This window comes from Neolamprologus multifasciatus, chromosome 17 (genome assembly GCF_963576455.1).
Source record: "Neolamprologus multifasciatus chromosome 17, fNeoMul1.2, whole genome shotgun sequence".
Taxonomy (NCBI): Eukaryota; Metazoa; Chordata; class Actinopteri; order Cichliformes; family Cichlidae; genus Neolamprologus; species Neolamprologus multifasciatus.
Genome location: NC_140455.1, coordinates 35,775,032 through 35,798,331, shown reverse-complemented (window position 1 = coordinate 35,798,331; position 23,300 = coordinate 35,775,032). Strand labels below are relative to the sequence as shown.

General features: G+C 42.5%; 2 protein-coding genes across 4 annotated transcripts in view; one reads left to right on the top strand and one right to left on the bottom strand.

Annotated features, from left to right (window-relative positions):
- Positions 1–7,849: 7,849 nt before the first annotated feature.
- On the top strand, positions 7,850–20,283 carry LOC146499783 (FYVE, RhoGEF and PH domain-containing protein 4-like). Of its 2 annotated transcripts, none has more exons than XM_085136836.1 (16): positions 7,850–8,123; positions 10,868–11,008; positions 11,136–11,700; positions 11,814–12,279; positions 12,781–12,926; positions 13,180–13,336; positions 13,415–13,553; positions 13,741–13,799; positions 14,997–15,140; positions 16,249–16,388; positions 16,514–16,544; positions 16,656–16,739; positions 16,817–16,942; positions 17,031–17,174; positions 17,274–17,414; positions 19,815–20,283. In XM_085136836.1, the coding sequence occupies exons 1-16, from the start codon at positions 8,003–8,005 to the stop codon at positions 20,112–20,114; spliced, it is 2,904 nt and encodes a 967-aa protein (XP_084992962.1). In that variant the 5' UTR covers positions 7,850–8,002; the 3' UTR covers positions 20,115–20,283. The 2 variants fall into 2 exon arrangements, with proteins under 2 accessions (XP_084992962.1, XP_084992961.1); XM_085136835.1 differs by having other exon boundaries at positions 7,851–8,123; positions 16,216–16,388.
- The window catches only part of LOC146499782 (DENN domain-containing protein 11-like), a 20,527-nt gene continuing 14,257 nt past the window's right edge, over positions 17,031–23,300 (bottom strand). Inside the window, exons 8-10 of one of the 2 annotated variants that reach the window (XM_085136845.1) lie at positions 23,027–23,095; positions 22,529–22,749; positions 17,031–20,782 (exon numbers count right to left, since the gene is read on the bottom strand). In XM_085136845.1, the coding sequence (XP_084992971.1) occupies positions 22,554–22,749; positions 23,027–23,095 (265 nt within the window). In that variant the 3' untranslated portion in view covers positions 17,031–20,782; positions 22,529–22,553. Of the gene's footprint in view, positions 22,750–23,026; positions 23,096–23,300 lie in introns of both variants that reach the window. The other variant, XM_085136844.1, reaches the window with a different exon arrangement.

The following is a 23,300-nucleotide window of genomic DNA, read 5'->3' as shown; positions in this document are numbered from 1 at the left end:
TCATCGTCTCAAGGCTTTTTATGATGCAAAATAAAGAGTTTCCAGTTCAGTTTCCAGATCAGATGATCTCCTGTGACCAACCTGACCCTGGCAAAGGTAGGGAGGAAGAACTCGTTTTACAGCCTGTGGTAGCACCATGCTCAGGGATGGGCAGCTATCAATTTTAACTGGTTTGATGATGACAGAAAAGAGACCAGAAGCAACAAACAGGACAAAACATAGTCTATGGGAGAGAGAAGACCAAAGTTAAATGCACGGCGTCTAAAAACACAGGGGGACGTGATTGTAGGAGCGGGGTGGTAGCTGCAGACTCGGCCTCCCTTTCTACTTTTAGACACTCTATGAAGCACAAGCTAGCCTGCAGTCTGTGAGAAATGTGTTCGGCTGGGTGGTTTTGATGATATGATGTGTTTGAAATGTCTGGGCCTGGTTATTCGGAGCTTTGTGTATGAAAAAACTGGGATTTTAATCTCAATTCTGGATGTAGCCGGGAGTAAACAAAGAGCAGATGATCTGTGAGGGATATGTTTGAAGCATTTTAGATCAAATGAAGGCTTTTTGCTGAGGAATAACAATAATCAGACTTGCAAGGAATAAATGCATTAACTAGTTTTTCATCATCACTCTTACACAGTTTCTTATACACTCTTCTACAGCATGTTCACAATTTTGACAATATTGCTCAAATGAAAAAGTGGGGGCCTCCAGCTCACACTGGAACTGGTTCGCAGCCGAGTGTGAAACAGCGGGAATGAGGATCAGCACCTCCAAATCTGAGGCCATGGGATGGAGTGCCCACTCCGGGTCGGGGATGAGTTCCTGCCCCAAGCGGAGGAGTTCAAGTATCTCGGGGTCTTGTTCGCGAGTGATGGGAGAAGGGAGCCGGAGATCGACAGATGGATTGGTGCTGCAGCTGCAGTGATGCAGACGCTGCACCGATCCGTCGTGGCGAAGAGGGAGCTGAGTGTAAAAGCGAAGCTCTCAATTTACCGGTCGATCTACGTCCCTACCCTCACCTATGACCACGAGCTGTGGGTAGTGACCGAAAGAGATCGCGGATACAAGCGGCAGAAATGAGCTTCCTCCGAAGGGTGGCTGGCCTCTCCCTTAGAGATAGGGTGAGAAGTTCGGCCATCCGGGAGAGGCTCAGAGTAGAGCCGCTGCTGCTCCACATCGAAAGGAGCCAGCTGAGGTGGTTTGGGCATCTGAGAGGATGCCTCCTGGGCGCCTACTGGGTGAGGTGTTCCAGGCATGGAAGGCCCTGGGGCAGACCCAGGACACGCTGGAGAGATTATATCTCTCGGCTGGCCTGGGAACGCCTTGGTGTTCCCCCGGATAAGCTGGAGGAGGTGGATGTAGAAAGGGAGGTCTGGGCCTCTCTGCTTAGGCTGCTGCCCCCGCGACCTGGCCTCGGATAAAGCGGATGAAGATGGATGGATGGATGGATGGATGCTCAAATGAAAGAAGGCAGGCCCACACGTAGCTGTAGATTAACAGATTAATTTATGTTGCCTAGCTTCATCTCCATAGCAGTGTAAATGTTGGATGTGTTTCTAAAAAGACTGCTTAAGTAATGCTGCTCTGTGAAACCTCAGCTGATATCTCTCTGATATTATGCTCACTTCTCAAACCTGCTAAAACCAGATTCTCAAATGGCACCAAAGGAGATCTAGCTCTTTATGAGCCAGTTATTTTTGGTCATAACAACCTTGTAAATTACCATTGAGGAAACCTACTTAATGGTGCATTCACCACAAAAATCAGTGACAAACCTATTTTGCATATCACTGTTTTTACAGACCAGGTTGCTGAACGTAACACCATGAATTATCTGCTTTTGTCTAGCATATATCAGCCTATAGGCCTTCAAGGTTTATTGGGAAACACATACAAAGCAATGGCTTTGCTTCTTACTTCTTAAATCTTGTGGGGCCAATTATGTACGTGGTTACGCAAGTCCAGCAGCTTTCCTGCCACTGAAAATAATATCAGGGCCTTATGAGTTACACTGAGTCTGAGCGAGAGTAGCTGAGAGTAGCTCCTGGCACTCTGAATCCAATGATCTGAGTTCAGATTTCAGTGGAATCTCATAAAAAGAAACACAGGCTGTTTAGAAGCTGGAGTGTTTCTTATGTAAGTAGATATTTAGAGTCTGTGCTGATTATAAAGTGCTGTTGCTTAGAACTTTTGATTTCAACGCCTGTAACTCCACATCAAGCAGCTTGACATCTGTGCACTTGGTCTAAGACATACTAAAAAAGACTCTCAGCACGGGACAAGAGCTTTGTGTTAAAAGTTCAATCACCAGCTCACTACATGTAATTTCCACCTTTTCCATCACAAGCTTAGATGCATTTTTTGTTTGAATATTTTATAGTCTTATTAACAACCTCTGACAAGAAGTATATTTTAAGGAGAAGAAGCATGTTTCGTCTAACGTGAGGATGCCTAGTCGAACCTCTGATGACATCAACCTGAAGAAAAGCTTTAAAGGGGACATATGAGATATGAATGTGATACTAGTAATTTGACTGAATAAACTTTATTAGAACCAAGGAAAAATTATGCAACCTTGAACTGACGGTATTGCCATTAAATTCCTGAGCAGTTTCAAAGGTGTGCATATAATGTAATATAACTTCATGTTTCCTCAACCCTTAACCAATAAATCCACTAGAGGGCAGGAAAAACCAGAGTGAAAGACCCTATTCACTGGCAGTTAAATTAGCTTGGTTACATTCATTTGATTAGCACTTGTTTTGATTTTTGTTTGTTTCTTCATCTGGCAGTACAAATACAATCCTTATCAGAAGGATAACTTCCATCCATCCATTCGCTTCCGCTTATCCTTTTCAGGGTCGCGGGGGGCGCTGGAGCCTATCCCAGCTGTCATAGGGCGAGAGGCGGGGTACACCCTGGACAGGTCGCCAGTCTGTCGCAGGGCCAACACACAGAGACAGACAATCATTCGCACTCACATTCATACCTAGTGACAATTTGGATTATCCAATAAAACAAAAAACCTATCCCCACAAGCTGCATGTCTTTGGACGGTGGGAGGAAGCCGGAGTACCCGGAGGGAACCCACGCAAACACGGGGAGAACATGCAAACTCCACACAGAAAGACCCGACCTGATGGTGGAATTGAACTCAGGACCTTCTTGCTGTGCGGCAACAGTGCTAACCACCGTGCCACCGTGCTGCCCAGAAGGATAACTTCGTAAGATTTATTGATAACAAATGAAAATAATGAATCATCACTGATTATTGTCGTTTACTGAGTATAACTGAAGAAGAACATTTACCCAAAGGGGGTTCAACAAGCCTTTGAGTATTACAGTATTTCCTGTGCTGCAGTTTAGTAGACATGTGTGATGAATGTAGCTTTAACACTCCTGATGATCTTCATCATCAGCTGTCTGTGATGATGATGCTGCAGCAAATGAGGAGGACATGAAAGACCACTCTGAACAAAGAATCATAGTGACAACAACGGGACAGATGAATAATAATAACAACAACAACAACAACAACAACAACAATAATAATAATAATAATAACAGATGAAGGTGGAAAACAGTAACAGCACTAAAGAAAAACAAAAAATAGAAATATTGTTGGTAATTGCATGTATTAAGCATCTGTTGGTCTTTACTGTTAAAGTAAGTTAATTATGTGTTTTGATCCTTGACACTGACTGTATATAAAAGATGGACATGACAAGCGAGTGTTGGATCTGATCCTGACCTACTGAAGTCTCATATGATAGTGATGTGTTAATCACGACGTTACTTTGAAGTTTACCCTCCGTTTTAAGTCCAGAGGTGACCATCAATTACAAAGTAATCCTCATGCTGTTTACCAAACAATACAATACAACTTATCCACAAAGTGCTTGTTCTAAATCACAGGCAGTAGATGCCTGAATGCCACATACTTCTTTACAATGAGATTAAATCAATCCTAATCCGTTAGGCGCTGCCCCCTGCTGGCTTTTGGAAAGAATTCAGGTTTAATGCACTGTAATGACGGCACTTTTCAGATCTACAAACTAGAGTGTGTCTTTTATATATGCTCTATGTTCTTTAACAGCCATGTCTTCCACTCTGTCTGCTGTTTACACATGTTATTACCAGGCAGAGAAATCTCAGCCCTCTTTCTGGTGCTTGTTTCATTTTCTGCTGCTTCTGTCAAACTTCTGTTCTTTGTTGTCATTTCTGGATTAGTACCAGCTCTCGACGCTTCAGCTGTTGTGATCAAAAAGGCAAATTTATTTTTGATCCAAAAAGCTCTCTCAGGAGATCCGTAACTTTGTCATCATATCAGAAATAAAAAGCACTGAGAAATCAAGCGAGGTCCAAGATGGAGACAACACTGGCCCATACTTGTGACTAAACTTGCTCTGGCCCCGCTAAGTTAAAGTGTTTTATGCTGGCATATACGGAAAAGCATCAGCTTTCCTGACCTACAATGTCATGGGTCAAACGCACAACTGGCAAAAAATGTCACCCTCAGGGACGCCTCCATCGTCATTGCTGTCTCTCATACTGTTTACAGCACGTTTGGTGCTAAAGCACATCAGAGGTAAAACCGGATCATCAGGGCACAACATAAACATTTAAAATAATGTAATTATCTTGATAACTGTGAAAGTTTAAATAAGTGTCCAAATCTATGACACTAGCACTATAGTTACAGTGTGTGTTAAAATGCATTAGAACAGTGGTTCCTATAGTGGGGGGCGCAAGGGGAGCCCTATATGGTTGGACACTGCTAGCATAATGGACAGATTTTTAATGGGGCTCCTACAAACGCAAAGCAGAAGATGAAGCATCGGCAAATATGCTTCCAAACCAACGTCCTTCCAAGCCAAAGACTAGAAAATATGATGAAGCATATCTTGCCTTTGGCTGCACAACGGTGGTGCCAAGGTAATAGAACTGGGCTGTCCAAATTTATGTTGTTAAACCCATTTTTTTTAAATGCAATGTTGAATATTCTTACACAGTAAAAACAAACAAACAAAACAACTACACGTAAAATAATTACACCATAAAGATGGTTTGTTTTTCTATTATTTAAAAGAGGTAGTACTTTATTTTATTGCTACCTGTGATTTATTACAGTTTACTTTTATGTGTTTCATTGTTTACAAAAGGTTCGAGGTGTGAAATGAACCGCAATGGAGTTTGAAAACAAAACATGGTGTGTGTGGTGGAGGATGTGTTTGTGCCGGAGAGGGGGGTTATTGTAAAAACAAAGGGGGGGCCTAGCAAAAAATGTTTGGGAACCACTGCATTAGAATAAGTTGGGTAAACTGGTGCACTGGTTTTTCCCCTATATTGCTGTTCAATATATTTATTTAAAAGATACTGGACAGTTTTTCATTTAATAAATGGGGGGTGCAGGTGTCAATGCACAGAAACTGGTAAATCTACTGAATGACAATGGCTTTTCTATTCTAGGTTTATGAAATGTGCAGTGATATGACATTTAATAGTGTCTGTGAAGGTTCTCAGTCATCCAGGTCATCGCAACCTAAGGAGCTTGGAAAGAAAAGCGTCTGGACTTCTTTAAGTTGCTTGAAGATGTTTCACCTCTCATCTGAGAAGCTTCTTCAGTTCGAGGGTCAAATGGTGGAGAGTCCCAGATTTAAACCCTATTGGAGTGTCCTCGCAAGAGGGACATGGACCCCTATTGATCCTCTACCTAATCACACGAGTCAAGGTGTGAATGCGGGTGTGGGTCACAATCAGCCAAGGTTTCAAGGGAACCCACTGTGAAACCTAGCCCCACCTTATCATGTGATTTCCCAACACGTTCTCACTCCCAAAGCGTAACATTTTACGCTAGGTGACAAATCGTCAACATATTACGTTTTCGGCTACCCACCATGTTCCTGAATGACGACCTCGGAAAAATGAGGAAATATGAGAACCATATGGACTCAATCTACACATGTTCGCTCTTTTTCTTCAAATCACTTAGAAACACGCTATTTAACATCATTAAAGTCCTGGTTAACCTCAGGAAAAAGGTTATGGTTAGGGCTAGGGATAAGGTTAGGTTTAGGGCTGGAATACAGGGCTGGAACGTCTATTACCATGGGAGCGTCATTTCTCTGGATTTCGGCCACAACCCGCCGCGTACCATAAGAACGCCGAAGGTCTCCTTTTGCGTTCCTCAGGAACGCCCCGGGACGTGACAAAACATCGGCATGTTACGCCTCGGGAGTGAGAACGGGCTGTCTGAGGTCAGATGGCCCAGGATGTGAGTGGGCGTTAAGACGTCTGGGGAGGGAACTCAAAACTGGATTATAGATGGCAGACAGTTGGTGTCGTAAACCACCGCCTCTGTTCAAAGATGGTGCACTTCAGACCAGCCAAACACTCAGCCAAAAACTGGTTCATCCCAGAAAAAACTCCTAAACACAAACTTAACAGCATTGTGTATGCTGTACAGCAGCGGTCCCCAACCTTTTTTGCGCCACGGACCGGTTTATGCCCGACATTATTTTCACGGACCGGCCTTTAAGGTGTCGCGGATAAATACAACAAAATAAAACTAGTACCGGTACCGAAAAAAAGAAGATTTATTCATAACACACGTGAAAAGACCCAGGAAAACCGAGTTAACGATAAAAACGATAACAAAATAACGCTGAAAACCGATAAAAACCCTGAAAACCATACATTTCACACCTGAGCCTCAAATGACTCACGGACCGGTACTGGTCCGAGGCCCGGGGGTTGGGGACCGCTGCTGTACAGTACAGCGAGGAATGCTCAGACCTCTACATTGGAGAAACCAAACAGCCACTTCATAAATGCTTGGCACAACATGGAAGAGCTACCTCGATGGGACAAGACTCAGCTGTCCATCTGCATCTAAAGGACAAAGGACACTAAAGGACACTCTTTCGAGGACGCCAATGTTCACATTTTGGACAGAGAAGACAGATGGTTTGAAAGAGGAGTGAAAGAAGCATCTATGTCTTCAAGCAACTTAAAGAAGTCGAGACGCTTTTCTTTCCAAGATCCTTAGACGACATTTAGTAGCCATTTTCTGTTAGCATTCTTTTGACATTATTAAACACAAAAATTACAGATACCATGTATGGCGCTCTAATGCTCTCGTGGGTGTATTGGTAATACTTACAAACAAATATGTTGTAATCAATAAGCACTGTCATCGTGGTATCTTAAAATGCTGTTTCATCTGGCTTCCTCAAAACGCCTCGCCCATCTCACGGTCTCACTGGGCCAACATGCAGTAAAGCTGAAGGCGGCTTGATGTTAGTGCACTTTCATTTGTAACTGCCATCTCTACAAATGACTGCTTAAAATGACTTTGCCACTTTATGAGCTCACCTTGTGCTACATCATTTGGAGAAGGGCTTACTGCCACTTTATCCCCCTGTCTTCGCCATTGTAAAAAACATTTTGTGTGTGTGTTTAAGGCAGCGTGTCAATAAACAGCTTCAAATACAAATGGCTTATGTTTACTTCCAGGCTCTGGGGAGTCCAGGTCGATTAAAACCTGATTTACTTTGTACTTTTTTTTTTTTGCAGTTTTGCATTAATAATTCCATAAATTTTGACAACACCCCCAATAACACTGGGTGAAATGCAGCCCTCATCTATCGATCCATCTATAGATATATATAGATGACCAACCATATATATAGATGGCCAATGACCAAAGCAATATTGCTTTGGTCATTGGCTGCTTGCTCAGTCATTTCAGTTCCGGTTCTATCCACAGTGGTGAAAGTGACTGCGCTCTCTGATTGGTCTGCGTCCTCCTCCAGTGGACTTCAATTAGAGGCGGGGATTTATCAGCAGCTGTACGTGACGTCAGTGACGCTGATTAAACAGGTGAAGCAGGATCTTGTATTTGCTGGTATTTCGCGTTTGCTCTCCGATTGATTAAGAGCTCGTGGACTTCAGTAAAGCTTCTGCTTCAGTGGGCAGGATTTGAAAGCAGGGCTGCTCTGTCACCATGTTTGACCTGAAGAAGAGGAATAGTTTGACTCTGAGGGACAGCCGCGGGACGGAGGAGTTCAGACGAGTGGCGGTCAGACGGAAAGTCCAAGGTCCTGTGGGTGACTGTCAAACCTCAGGTGAGATACTTTCCGCTTTGGAAGAAAGTTATTTTTCTCCTCGAGCGTTAATGTCGATGTCTTATGATGTTATTGGCTTCTAGACTGCATCAACTTTGGGTGTTAATTAAAAATAAATAAACAGGTGAGAGTTTAGCTTTTGTGTTGATGCTAATAGTTTATCTTTTCAAGAGGCAAATGTAAACTGCAGTGAAAGCTGGTGATATAAGCTAATATTCACAATAAAACTCATATTACACTCATAACTAGTACTTATTATATTCTGTATTATCCCGTTTCTATGTGTTGTTGCCAGTTTTACAAATTTATAAGCTAATACCAGTAAACTCTAAATTATCAGTGCAGCAGTAGAGACTGCATGCTATAAAGTTTGTAATGTTTAGCCTCCGGAGGCCTGTGTTTGTGGTGCTGTAATTGTGCATATAATATTTATACTTTAAAGGGCTTTCTAATATTTCGTCTGCAAGTCGAAACGCTTAAGAGCAAAGAAAATGCATTAAAAATAAAAAGGCACAGCTAACACTGGCAGTTTTGGCGCTGTATGAGGGGGACCAGGGCAGCAGGGTAAGGGCATTGACCCTCCTTGTTATGCACGGATTACATCAGTTAATACTGTTTTGGTTGCTTTGTAAATCCAGTCCCTTTGGATTGCTCTCTGCGTGTGTATTTGAATTTTTTTAGCCACATTTGGCACCGTAGCTTGTTGGATTACTGATGTGAAATCTCTTCCCCCTGATTCAGCCTGGACTTTGGCAGTTTGTGCTTTGAGACCACCATTTGTCAGTTCCACTCAAAAGCGTCCACACAAAGTCTTACTGTTCCCTCACTGAGGCAGAATTATGTGCTTAGAAGTATGTTGGTGTCAATGGTACTGTCGCATGCAAGAGTGGCGTCCATATTCTGAATGCAAATTATTCTTTAGGTTACTACTCTATGCAAAAAGCTGTGTTCTAAAACACAGCTTTTTGCATAGAGTCGTTTATATCGCATGTTCAGAAATGGGAAGAAAAGGCAAAGATTTCCTTAAGATAACTTAAAACATTGCCTTTACTGTATGATGCAATTATGCTCAGCGCCATGCCCTCTGCACGGCAGAATAACCCACTCTGGCTCTATCTAAAGGTAAGAAAACCTAACAGTAGCTTTCAGCTGGTAGAGGAAAAAAATAACAAATTAGTTGTTGATTGTTATTAAGAATCGTATTGTTGAATGATCTACCTACGTGCCCTTTAAAAACCTCAGACACAGTTTCACTTTATGACAGTTTATTTAAAAAAAAAAAAAAAAAAGTCAGTGTGTTTCTTTGCAGTTCCTCTCAAGAGATGCATGTTGTCTTGTAGACGCTGATGTAACTAATAAAACTGGCAAAGGTTAGACTCTGTGATGAAATACCCAGAAGTAAGAAGAGGAAGTATTACATAGAGAATGTCGGCTTTAGCACCTCCACGTGACCATTCAATCCACCACACTTCAGCAAGGCGTTAGTTGGAAAGCTTTACACTCTCTAACAAGTAACTAATATTACTGCGTAGGTTTGGCTATAATGTGCAGGTAAGGAAACGGCAAGTTACACAATTACAAGTAGTTGTTGTTGTTGTGTAAGGATTTCAGTCAATACAGTTAGAGGTCAGATTTCAATGAAGCCATAAATTTTGTTTGTTTGTTTGTTTTAATGGGACTGTTGTTGGGGGGGGTTGGGTGAGGATTCTTATTAGATCAAATATTACGACCAGTTTAACTAACAATGAAAAATGCCTGTGGAGGGTTTGGAAAGTAAAAGAATCCTTACTGTGTGAGCATGCATGACAAGGGAGCTTTATTCAGTCACTGCAGAGAATTTAGGTACTTGACTTTTTAATATTAACAAGATTGTTAATAACAATAACATTGTGGGAAAATCACCACCTGATTGAAAGCATGAAATGGACTAGCACACTTTTTTTTTTCTACTAAAAGCCTTCAGTACGTTCGGTAAGTAAGTAAAATTTATTTATATAGCGCTTTTCACAGATAAAAATCACAAAGTGCTTTACAACACAGGAAATGGAAATATAAAAACAATATAACAGTAAATAAAACAATGTAAAACAATAAAACTATAAAAACAGCATAATCAAATGCTTTTCTAAATAAAAATGTCTTCAGCTGTTTCTTAAAAGAATCAATGGAGTCCGTGCAGCGAAGAGACGGTGGGAGAGAATTCCACAACCGTGGTGCCAAGAATTGCAGGGGGCCGCTAACATTTTCAGAAAATGAAAAAAATATTTTTACTTAGAAATAAAAACAACTTTTCTTGATTTATAAAACTTAAAAAAAGCTAAGAATATATGAAGGACACTTGCACGCTTCTTCATAAATCAAGGTTGTCAAAATAAAATTTTTAGAAGCTGAAGAAGAAATGCTTTAAAATAAGCAGGAAAAATACATTTCCAGTGAACACATACATAAAATCATTTAACGAGATTAAAAAACAAAATCAGAGCTTTTAATAATGCAACCATAGTAGAAATGTTGGTAAAGGAAAATGACCTTGAATCATCCTCTTCAGTTTAGAGATGTTTTATGTTGTTCCCCGAAAGCAGAAAGGAGGATCTGTGAGGCAGATTCCTGGTCGTTGGCTGTAGCTGATACTAGTGAAACGTTTAAATTGTGGCTCAATGATTTTACAATGTTTAAATGTTTAGTTTGTTTCCTGATTGTGTAACCAAAGCATGTGTGGGTGTAGTAACGGTGTTTGTTTTCAGATGTGAGCAGTGGTGTGAGGGGTTCATACAACGGTGGCCATGCTCATGGCAGAGTTTCTGGATCAGAACTGATGTCAAAAATTGGTACAGAAAAAGATGATGAGAAAAGCCCAACGAAGCGATCACCTTTTAAACCCCAAGGTAAGTTTAAAATCCTGCAAACTGCATACACAACTTGCAATGTTGTTGCCTCACGTGGCAAATTTGTTACTGTAGCTGCTCATTGTTCTGCAAAGATGCTCAGCAGCCACAATGTCTGCCTTTGCAGTGCCTCCTAAACCAGATCACCTCCAGAGCCCTCCGAGGGTCGGACAAGATCAAGCCTGCAGTCTCACTCCAGGAAAAGTGCCACCCCAGCAAAATAATGGGACAGAAGAGAACCAGAATAGATGCGATGGCGTTTCTATTTCCCGTGTAAGCCCACAGAATTGTTTAGACTCTCCAAGTAAAGAAGGGGGACGTTATTTTCTGAATGGGGTTTTGGATCCACACATCAACCCTGCCAGACATGCTCAGGGGATTGTGAATCTTACAAGCAGGCCACTATCAGGATCTCCAAGCCCAGGCAAAAGAGGCATTCAGAGCTGTAGCCCTCTGAGAGAAGAAGGCCACAGCCCCGGAAAGCTGTCCCCAAGAAACTATAGACCTCTCACGGGAAAACTGCGTGCTTCGAGCCCTGTTCAAGGGAAGATGGGAAGCTACAGCCCTGCCAAGAGTTCTAAATCCTTGCTAGGACTGCACAGAATCTCAAGCGAGAAAATAGAAAGACGGGAGAAGAGAGCAGGAAAGTCTCTGAGTGTGCCTGACCTGGTTGTGCATTTGGATGAGAGCAGGTAGTTGTTCAGTTTGTGATATGTTCTTGTAGTGCGTGTTGCATAGCATGTGTAAAAGTCTTTTTTTCTTTTTAATTGATTACATTTATTTCAAGAGTTTTTTTCCCCTCTAGGATTCCCTCAGATAAAGCTGAGCGCTCGCCACTCAAACTGCTGCACTCACCCAATTTTAATATACCTGCCGTCAAAGCATCAGCTAAGCATAGACGCAGTCTTACCACAAATGAAGAGCATCTGTTAAACAGCGGCATAGAGCATTTCCCAGGACAAATGAATGGCTTTGTGCAGGAGAACAAACAGCCAGCAGCAAATGGGATGAGGCAAAATGATAAAATGGAAGAAGGCAAGATGCCTACAGGGTGTGGCTCCAAGTTTTGCTGCCAGTGGACAGTGGCAACCACAGAAGATGAGAAGATTCACAATGAGAGAGCTGAACAAAATGAGGAGGAGAAGCAAGAAGAGAGGGAAGGAGATGAGGCGAACAATAAAGAGAGCACAGAGCAGAAGCTGTTTAACATCGCTACTGAACTCCTGCAAACAGAGAAGGCCTATGTGACCCGCCTCCACCTGCTAGACCAGGTGAGTGTTTATGCTGTTGGCACATCTAAAAGACACATATCTCTTAAACAGAGATTATTGAAATGAGACTGTTTAATCGTATAGAATAATCATGTTATCACTGTTGTTCATAAGTGATGTTTACTTGCTGTGTAGAAATGGTAACTGGTAAATGGCCTGTATTTATATAGCGCTTTACGCATCCAGTCATCCACCCATTCACACACACATTCACACACTGGTGATGGCAGCTACATTGTAGCTACAGCCACCCTGGGGCGCACTGACAGAGGCGAGGCTGCTGGACACTGGCGCCACCGGGCCCTCTGACCACCACCAGTAGGCAACGGGTGAAGTGTCTTGCCCAAGGACACAACGACCGAGACTGTCCGAGCCGGGGCTCGAACCGGCAACCTTCCGATTACAAGGCGAACTCCCAACTCTTGAGCCACGATCGCGATGTAGAAGGTTAATATCTATGAAACTAAATGTGATGTTGCGTTTCTCTGCCTCCCACCTCAGGTTTTCTGTTCACGCCTAACAGAAGAAGCAGGTCGAGGCTCATTTCCTCCCGAGGTGATAAGAAATATCTTTGCGAACATTTCCTCAATCTACTCTTTTCACAGCCAGTTTCTGCTGCCTGACCTGGAGAACTGCATCACACACTGGTGAGTCTTTCAGAGAGTTGGTACACTTCATAAACTTGCAACCCAAATACAAACCTTATTGTTATTATTGCTATTTATACAGTTTACCTGGGAAGTTAGAAAAGGATCGTATTTTCTAAAGCTCATAACCTTCATATTATCATAAAGCGAAATGCTTTTGCACTTTTGTCCAAATTATTGTTTCATTTTAAAGCCAATGTGAACCAACATAAAATGACTCCCTACATTTGCCCTCTCATCTGCTTAAATGTAGGTGTAGGAGCCCAGGTCTGGGTAAGGTTCTTCTACAGCACGCACCCTTCCTGAGGATGTACGCTGACTACGTCAGAAACTTCGACCATGCAATGGAGCTGGTGAGGACCTGGACTGAACGCTCCTCTGCTTTCAGAAACATCATCCAGGACATACAGGTGAGAAATATTCTGCACGGTATACATCATCGCAAATTCATATTCCTCTCTCATCACAAGGTTTTGTGTCTGTTTTAGAGTCGGGGGATCTGTGGCAAACTCACCCTGCAGCACCACATGTTGGAGCCAATCCAGAGGGTTCCACGTTATGAGATGCTGCTGAAGGATTACCTGAAGAAACTGCCTGAAGATGACCCGGATTATGAGATTACACAGAGCAAGTTGTCTGCGTATTTATACCGTTGACCTGTTCATTTTGTTATTGATGGTCTTGTCACACCGTTAGTAATGGGTGCTTATGTCGAATTTTTGTGTTGCCTTCTTAATTACTATACATTCATCATCACTGCCCCCCCCCCATTTTCCTGCCGACTGTGTGTGATGCCTCCTGTCTCCTCCAACAGAGTCCTTGCAGACCATTTCCATGGCAGCCACACACTCAAACAGTGCCATCCAAAAAGCCGTATGTAACATTACTGATACTGTTTAGCAATGTTGTAAGGTTTTCCAGAGGTGTGGACTCGAGTCACATGACTTGGACTCGAGTCATTAATCTTATGACTTTAGACTTGACTTGAAAAAATGTTCTAAGACTTGTGACTTGACTTGGACTTTTACACCAATGACCTGGGACTTGAATTGGACTTGAACCGGTTTACTTGAAAAGACTTTATATTTCACCCCAAATATAAAATTTAACACACATATTATATAGAAAGTGTGCACCATTAATTCACTTCATTTATTCAAACCACACTCCGTACATATGTGTGCGTGAGCTGCAGCCAATCAAATTAACCAGATTTTTTTTAAAAAAGGAAAAAAAAAACCCTTCAAAAATACTGCAAGGAGTTATTTTTTTCAGGTACATAAACTATGAAGTAGTGAACAAAAAACTGAAATGCAATATGCAAAACATGCAAGAAGAGAATCACAGACAGAGATGGAACAACTTCAACTTTCTCCGACAGTTGAAGTTGCATAAAGAACAGTAGGTGGTGCTTCTCTTTTGCTACGATGAGATAGCTGACTTCATCTTACTAGCAAATGTTGTCCAGGCTCTGTTGGTGATACAGTTTTTTTTTTTTTTTTTTGTTTTGTTTTTTTGTTTTGTTTTGTTGTTTGTTTTTTTTTAATGTGTGAGATATTTTTGTCATGCGATTTTAAAGCCGGTCCTACAAGCGCATCCAAGAGTAACATGCAGCTTATCTCAGCTCCAAGAATAATTTTCACAGACCGTTCTAAGTTTAATTGAGCTGCATTTTATAGAGGTGCAATCTCACAATTTGATATATTTTCTAAGTTCAGTATTTCGTCATGTGTTGAGAAAAACAAATTTAAAAATTACATGGTCTAATATTTACATTCAGCATACAACTGCAACATGCTTTTTTTTTTTTTTTTTTTTTAAATTTAAAAGACTCGAAAGGACTTGAAATTCAAAGTTTCAGACTTGTGACTTTACTCGGACTTTTACACCAGTGACTTGAGACTCGACTGTGACTTGCCTGACATTACTTGAGACTTGACTTGTGACTTGACGATAAAGACTTGAGACTTACTTGAGACTTGCAAAACAATGACTTGGTCCCACCTCTGAGGTTTTCTGATATTGTCTTGAACTGTTCCAGTATTTTATCTGTGAACATTTCCTTAACAGGAGGGTCTGAAGCGACTCCTGGAGATCTATGAGATGGTTGGAGAGGAGGAAGTCGTGAATCCAACCAACGAGTTTCTCAGGGAAGGTCGTCTGCTCAAGCTCGCTGCCAGGAACACATCAGCCATGGAGAGACACCTCTTCCTGGTTGGTGTATATAGAAACGCATGCTGTGACTGATTTCTCTTACCTCTGTCGTAAAGTTAGTAAAATAACTGGCTTAATCCCAAAAAGTTGATTCTGTTCATCTGGATGTTTTCAGTGGGAGAAACGTTTCGTCACTCATCCAAGTGACGTCTTCAGTCTCAGCTGACTGCGTGTTTCAATTTTATAAACAGGACATTTGCATAATGACTGAAACCAGCCCAGTGGAGGAACAATGGGCTGTGAGGTCAGTTCCTTCATCATGATTATGAAAATTCTCATGACCACTGATCAATGGCCATGAGTACCATTCAGAGAGTTTGGGAATGGCTGCAATCACAGCATTGTAAGATGGCGACAGATGTACCCTTAGACCCCTCCCCAATTCAGAGATGGTCTTTCCATTTTCACTTGAATGGCCTTCTTGACTCCCGCTTAAACCAGCGTTCCTCCCTGTCCAGGATGTTACATCCTCATCATTGAAAGAGTGTCCACTGGCCTGTAGGTGTGAATAGTCTGAAGAGTCCTGGCCTGATGAGGAGGCCCTGAGTAAATGTGGTTATCCCAGCTGGACATTTGTCAAAGCTGAGCGAGCACCTAAAGAAAGCTCCAGCCGATCGAGGAGAACTGCTCCATAAGCTAAAACCCTTAGTTATCCCTCCACCCCAAGGAATCGGTCCTCCAACACAGAGTAACATAGTGTACGCTTAAGTGCAGGAGGATTGCCAGGATTTCTACATCAGGGAAACCAAACAACCTCTGGCGAAGCAGACGAGCTACCTCGTCAGGCCAGGACTCTGCGGTCTATTCACACCTACAGGCCAGTGGACACTCTTTCATTGATGAGGATGTAACATCCTGGACACTCATCACTTGGATGACTGCCGAAACGTTTCTCCCATTGAAAATGTTACATCCAGATGAACAGAATGAACGTTTTGGGATTTCCTTACCTGGATGATTGAGCATGCATGAAGACATAGCTTGCTTAAATGGATATCTTTATTTCACTCCAGCTGTCATCAGTCTAACACTAGTTCATTGCATAAACTGATTGCTTGGTAACTTTTATCTACAGTTTAACAACTTCCTGCTGTGCTGCTCTCCAAAGTTCAGCCTGGTCGGGCAACGTTTCACTGTGCGCTGCAGGATCGGGATAGATGGGATGCAGGTGCAGCAAACCACCAACGAGGACCATCCATACACCTTCCAAATATCTGGAAGGGAAAGGATCCTTGAGCTGCAGGCCAGGTGGATGTCACGATTGAAGCACATCAGTTCTTCTTTTTGTTTATGTTTTTTTTAACTATTTACTCAGATTATTTTGAACAGTTACACTTATTAATTGTAAATGCATTCAATTTGGTTTTTCCAAGCTCCAAGCAAGATCGGGATGAATGGATAAAGGTATAATCAGATTTTATTTATTAAATTGTCTTCTATTTTCTAGACATTAAGCGATACATTGATTAGGAAAAAATGAGTTTTCTCATCTTCTAAAGCAAGTTTTGTCCCCAGGTGATTCGTGAAGCCATTGATGTGTTTCAGAAGAAAAATGATACCTTCAGACTGGCTTCTAGGGAGCTTACTGTAGCAGAACCAGTAAGTTGCATCAATTCTAGGAATATGGAGTTTTTTCCTGGGCTGGAGGCTGTTTTAAAACAAAATGTGTTCCACAGACAGAGGAGCTCGGCAAACGAGCCCCTCGCTGGATCAGAGACCACGAGGTGATCCTGTGTATGTCCTGCATGGAGCCTTTTAACGCCCTTACTAGAAGAAGACATCACTGCCGTGCCTGTGGTTTTGTGGGTGACATGATAAACTGCAGCTTTGTATCACACAACTGAACTTTATCTGAGAACAGCTCAGACATGATGGTTTCTGTTTCTACAGGTGGTGTGTTGGAAGTGTTCAGACTACAAAGTGGCTTTAGAGTATGACGGTTACAAGCTGAACAAAGTGTGTAAAGCTTGTTACGCCATCCTGACTGGCCCGAGAGGGGAGGGCTTGGATGGAAAAAAGAGACGAATGCTGGATGTGAGCCTTGTCATTTCAACTATTTAAACTTTATAGGTTGTTTTAGACCAAAAAGGCCACCTAACAAATTTTGATCATTGTTTTTTTTTTTTTCCACAGTCCAAAGCATCTCCAGGGCCTACTGACAGTGTAATGAGTGGTTTCTTGCAGTATGGGGACAACCCCCAGACCTGGCAGCGACTGTGGTCCGTGCTCACCAGGGCTGAGCCTCCGGTTCTTTACCTGTACTCCGTTCCACAGGTAAAGTGCTCTGAAAAAGTCAGGAATAATAATAATGTTGAAGGGATTTTGCTTTTACGTATGAAGGGTAAAACTGTTTCTTTGGGACACTGGGATATTATGTTGCAAATATCTTATACAGTCAAATGAAGACAAATACTTCAGCTGTAAAAGATTGATGGGGTGTTGGGGTCACCCTGCCGGGCAGGTGGGCAACACGGACACAAAGTTTGTGAAAGTGATAACTCGAGAATGAAGTAATGTAGGACTTTTAAATTGATACCATAGGTGCATCTACTTGGGCAGGGGTGAGGATCTCCAGGCCTTCAGGGCCAGTGTTCTGCAGGTTTTAGATTTTACCCTGGGTCAACACATCTTAAACAAATGATTAGTTCATCACCAGGCCTCTGGAGAACCTCAAGACATGTTGAGGAGGTCATTTGGCCATTTAAATCAGCTGTGTTGGATCAAGGACACATCTAAAACCTGCAGGACTCTGGCCCTTGAGGCCTGGAGTTCCCCCGCCCCTGCACTAGGGGGTTGAGGGGTATGACTGGCCACCACCAGTAGTTTTCTAAAAATATTTTGTGATGGGTAAAGAAAGGCAAATATATGAAGTCAAAATAAAAATCTTTTTACAGACCTGTTTAGACAGTTAGAATATGTAAGTTCAAGTTTAAAAAGACTCACACCTGACTTGTTCCACAAGAGTTTATGTTCAGCCGTCATCTCTCTAATTGTTTTGTTTGCTTGTTTTCCTACCAAAGTATTAGGAGTGAACAGTGTTGGGGAGTAACGGAATACATGTACCGCCGTTACGTATTTAAAATACAAAATATGAGTAACTGTATTCCGTTACCGTTTAAAAAGGTGGTATTTAGAATACAGTTACTTTGTTGAAATAAATGGATTACATGGCGGTACTTCCCTGTTTCATATTGTGGCGGGTCAGGACTGTTTGGGTTTTGTTTGACAGCTACGTTCTGTTGTTCCAGGTGGCAGCGTTACGGTTGCCATGGTTACAGGGCGACACGCTCTCTCTGCGTGTTTCCTGGGTGAGAGAGCGCCTGTTGTTGTTGTTGTTGTTGTGCTAAGCTAATAGGCAGAATGCTACAGGCATAGCTCTAAAGAATGTAGCATCATGGGCAGTGTAGTCCGTGCTGCAGGGAGAATGGACTGCCATACACGTTATGTGTCTGTGAGCGAGGGAGGGAGAAAAAGGAAAAGTACGAGCTGTCATCGAGCAGAAATGGGAGCTGGAAGCATGTAAATATAATAATAACCACTGCAGCCAAGAAGAGAGCCTGACGAGCCCAGCTGTAAGTAAGCTATTAAGACTCGACTGTACACCGTGTTCGTGTTTTCCTCCAAAAACAATAAGTTCTGTTGGAGCAGCCTTTCAACGCCTCTCTCTGTCTCTCGCAAGCAAAGTTGACCCAGACAACAAAGTAAAGCTAGTTTTCAGCTACGAGCCCGACACAGAACCCACCGTATTAGCCAGAGGTCCCTTTACTACGGTTCGGAGCTGCGGACCTTCAGTAACAGTAATAAATCACAGCAATAGTACATTCATGTAGTTGTAAACAGCATGATAATATATTAAGTAATCCAAAGTATTCAGAATACGTTACTCTCATTGAGTAACGGAATACGTTACAGAATACATTTTGGGTCATGTATTCTGTAATGGAATACATTTTAAAAGTAACCTTCCCAACACTGGGAGTGAAGCAAGGGGAAAATGTTTTGTAAAACATTTGTGCTGTAAATTTGTAACATAACATAATTTGTAACAAACACAGCGGGGCAGTGAAGCTACAGCAGCGCATGTTGAATTCATCCACATTTAGTACGTAACACAACTGAATGTTTGGATTTTGGATTGAGACTGTGAAATGTGTTGATTTATTTGGAGTTCCTCACAGTTGAACCTTCAGAGCTCTTATGTGCAGCTGTTGTGGGCACTGATTGTTGGATTCTTGTAGTTGCAGCACTACAAGTGTGCAGAGGAGGAGTAGTTGGATAATTGGTCAAACACTCCTTACTGTACAACAGAACCCTTTGATGACAAACGTCCTTCGTGTCTGACTGGAGTCTTCTGTTGTTGTTGTTGTTATTATTATTATTATTATTATTATTATTATTATTAAACCAGTGAAGGCAAAGACAGCCTTCCTATGCCAAACATGCTTTTGAATACATCCCTCCACAAGTCATTTGGTCTCCTGGTGCACGTGGTTTTCTTTCTCTTCTTAACGAATGTACTGCTGGTTGGTGTGCTGCCCCTCCCACAGGTGAAGGATGGTGTCATGTTAGAAAAGGGTTCAGCCTCCAGTCTTTTATTGCAGTCCTGCTATGGGACTTGTCATTTAAAACAAACCCTTTTTGAATCATTGTTTGTTTGTGTCCCTACATTTCCAGGATTTAAAGCCCCTGTTCACTATACCTCTACTGGGCTGCAGCGTAGAGGCTTTCCCCCAGGCGTTTCAGGGTCAGTCCTGCTTCTGTCTGACCCAGTCCAAAACCCGCCACACTTTCACCTGCGATTCTCTGGACATCAAACGCAGCTGGCTGAGTGCTCTGAAAGTGGCTGTGACAGGATGGCGTACAGCATGCTCACTGGCTGTTTGTGACAACAGCCGAGGAATCAGGTCTGGCATTAATGGGAGTCTCAGTGGTGAGAACTGTGTAGTCAGTGGCAACAAGGACCATCGCTCTTGAATGTTTGTAGTGTGTCACGTATGCAACAGCAGAACAAACGTCCATTGTTGTAAAATGAAAGTTCAGGAATATAAAGGTTACAGTACTCTGAAAACTGTGTCTTTAAAAGTGTTGTGCACTTTATTTCAGAAATGGTTTACAGTAAAATAAATAAAGTGTTTTAACGTGAGTGAGACTATCCCTTCAACTACAACTGCATTTGCTTTAGCTCTGTACAAGTGCTAAGGTGCCAAGTGGAGAGAAAATGTGCTCAAGGTTATTTTCTTACAGCAGACAGTCGAACGCACGATTGCAAAGAGTTCCAGTGACACACGGAGGCTCTGCGGGATCACGATCGCCTTATAAAACACATTCAGCTGATCCCGTTTCTTCACATATTATTACAGTAAGTGGATATTTACACTCAACAGTTTACAGCTAAGCAACGAAAACACGAAAAGAACTGGAAAAGGAATGTTTACATCCTGTCATGTCTGCAGCGCATAGACACCAAAAGCACCAGGTTCATTTACTGTACAGTGTGTTTCAGTCACTGAGATGATGAATACAAATGTTCCTGTCTGACTGCGTGTCCATGAAGCGGTCATGTGATGACAATAAAGAAACTTCCTCACACATTGGCTGTAGTGTTTGATGGCAGTTGACTTGTGGAAACGTGCAGGCTAAACCTGAAAACATCCCACAAGATGGAAAGCAGATTTAAAGCTCCATTAGGATCGTTTTTCACTTTTACATGAACAATTGTGACAGGAAAAGCTTCGATGTCCTTTATACATGTTGGTTGTGCAGTAGAACGTCACATTTAAGCCAGCTTTTATCTACGATCAACAGTTGTTTTAACCAAAAACTGATCAATCCAGTGCGCAGCTTACAAAACAGCTCTACAAACTTTGCTGCTAGCTGGTGTCGTGGTCATATCTGCTAAAAGAGCTAGCTCGTGCTATTTTAGCAGTGAGCTTTTGAAGACGAAGGAACTCTTAAAAAAAAACTGAACAAACAAATGTATAATTATAAAAAATGCATTAGTGTTTTAAACAAAGTGAACCCATATTCTCATTTCCAGCTAAATGGTTCGGCTCTAGGACCAGGACGTACTTGAAGGATCCTTGCTCAACTTATAAGGGGCCTTGGTGTAGCCCTTGAGTTCATCCTGTGTTTAAAGTTTTAGCTCACTTTCACCTTCTCTTCTAATTGGCTGCCCCTCTGGACAGCAAGTGGGTGGGGCATCTGCTACCATATTAGGAATATCCTGTCTTACTGACATCATACAGAGCCAGGATCAGTCTGAGACCTGAGCTTTTGTTTAAAGCGATTTTTGTTTTGTTGCACGTACGCTGACCTCAGTATTTCACAGTATCATCTTCTTTCGGCTGCCACAGCGAATCGTCTGCCTCCATCTCACCCTATCTCTAGCATCCTCTTGTCACAACAACCCTCTGCATCAATCTTCTTCGTTGTCTTCTTCTTTTCCTCCTGCCAGCAAGCTCCATACTCAGCATCCAGAAAAGGAGGCAATAAAAAGCTAAAGCACTCACCCCCTGACTTGCTGGAGGTGAAAATATATAGTGAGCTCATTCTCTTCCTTACTTTCTCTTGACACTGGAGATGGTAAATTAAAATGAAAAATGAAAGAGACTTTGGGTGCAAACAAGCCATTTCAACACTCCTCCGTGTGCATGGAGACAAATGAGTCTTAGCTTTGCCTGGGAGATGTCGATGGGATTACTCAGCAACATCTTCCATTAGCTGCTTTAAATGCCACTTAAACACTGATGCTTACAGACTTAAGAGGAAGGCAGTTTGACCTGTTAGTGAGGATACAAAAAAGGAGGCCCTGATATCGACAAAGAGGCTTCTTAATTGGATGTTTAAATCCAGCACTTGATACGAGGAGAGCAACAGTGGCCTGAAATTTGGCCCTGCAGTCACACACGGACACACGACACATAAAGGAAAAATCGATATTTTATACAACAACCCTAACTCTTTTACTTAGATACATCAATTTTCAAGTTTCCATCTCTCTGTCTTCATCTTCCACTAGATGCCCCAGTTCTGTTTGTTCCAGTTTAGCATCAGTTATATCATCGATCCTGGTTCGGAGAGGCGGTGTTCAAACGACGCGTTTCTTTCCTCGGCCGAGTTTGAGAAATTCAAACGGTGACTTTATCTCCTCTGTGAAGCTGCGCTGAGTAAAACGAACTACGTTACTTTAGTTTGTACCACAGCAGCTGACTTATTGTTGATCCTGCCAACAGCTTATGAAGGAGCACAACTACAGCAAACAAAAGAAGCAGGTGGAGATAGAAAACAAAACGAAACCAAAGCTCCAGAGACGATTCTGGACGCTCAAACTGTCCTGAAGACTCCATGAAGTGCAGCACTTTCAGTTGGCTCGAGGCAAGTCAGCCCACCTTCTGAAACCAGCAGTGGCGACTCTCAGCTGCAGCACAGCTGCTCCGACACCAGCAGGGTGTCGTAGCCGTAGATCTCCAGAAGGTGGAGCAGGAAGAGCCGGTCTCCGTGCGGATCCAGCCCCATGGCCCTCACGCACTCCTGGGTTACGGTGGGGTCGGGGCTTCCTGCCACCTCGCTCAGCGTCTGGAAAATCCTGTTGTTCTGTTCCAGGAAAAACCTCGGGTAGACCAGGCAGACAAGGCAGACGAGTCAGTCACTGAAATCTGTTCAATCTGTTCTTTTTTCCCCACTAGTCATATCAGTAACTGTGGAGAAATCACAAAATCAGCACAAAACGACCCTCTGTGACACGTAATAGCTACCGTGAGGATAATAAAGCAGGCTCGCTGCCTGTTCACTGTTCTTTCTCTACAATCTTCATAAGACAGAGCCGTGTCTGCTCCGAGTACTGTAGTCAGTCACTAGACCGATTAAATAAACTGCTCTGTACTCACAGAATAAAGAGATCCTCTTCACTGGACACACAGTCTCCATTCTCCTCCTGGGAGTACAGCAGCATCTGTCTGCACACACAATTTACAGAGGTTCTCATAAGACAAAGTCGTCCCAGCGTGCACACGTGCAGCTGCTAGCAGTAAAACGAAAGCCAGGCTAGCAGCCCTGTGAGGCTGTATGTAGGCTTAACATGCTAACCCCACCAGCCAGCAGGTCAGAACCACCAACATTAGCACGACTAAATGTGTAGAGTTAAATCATAACGCTACAGCT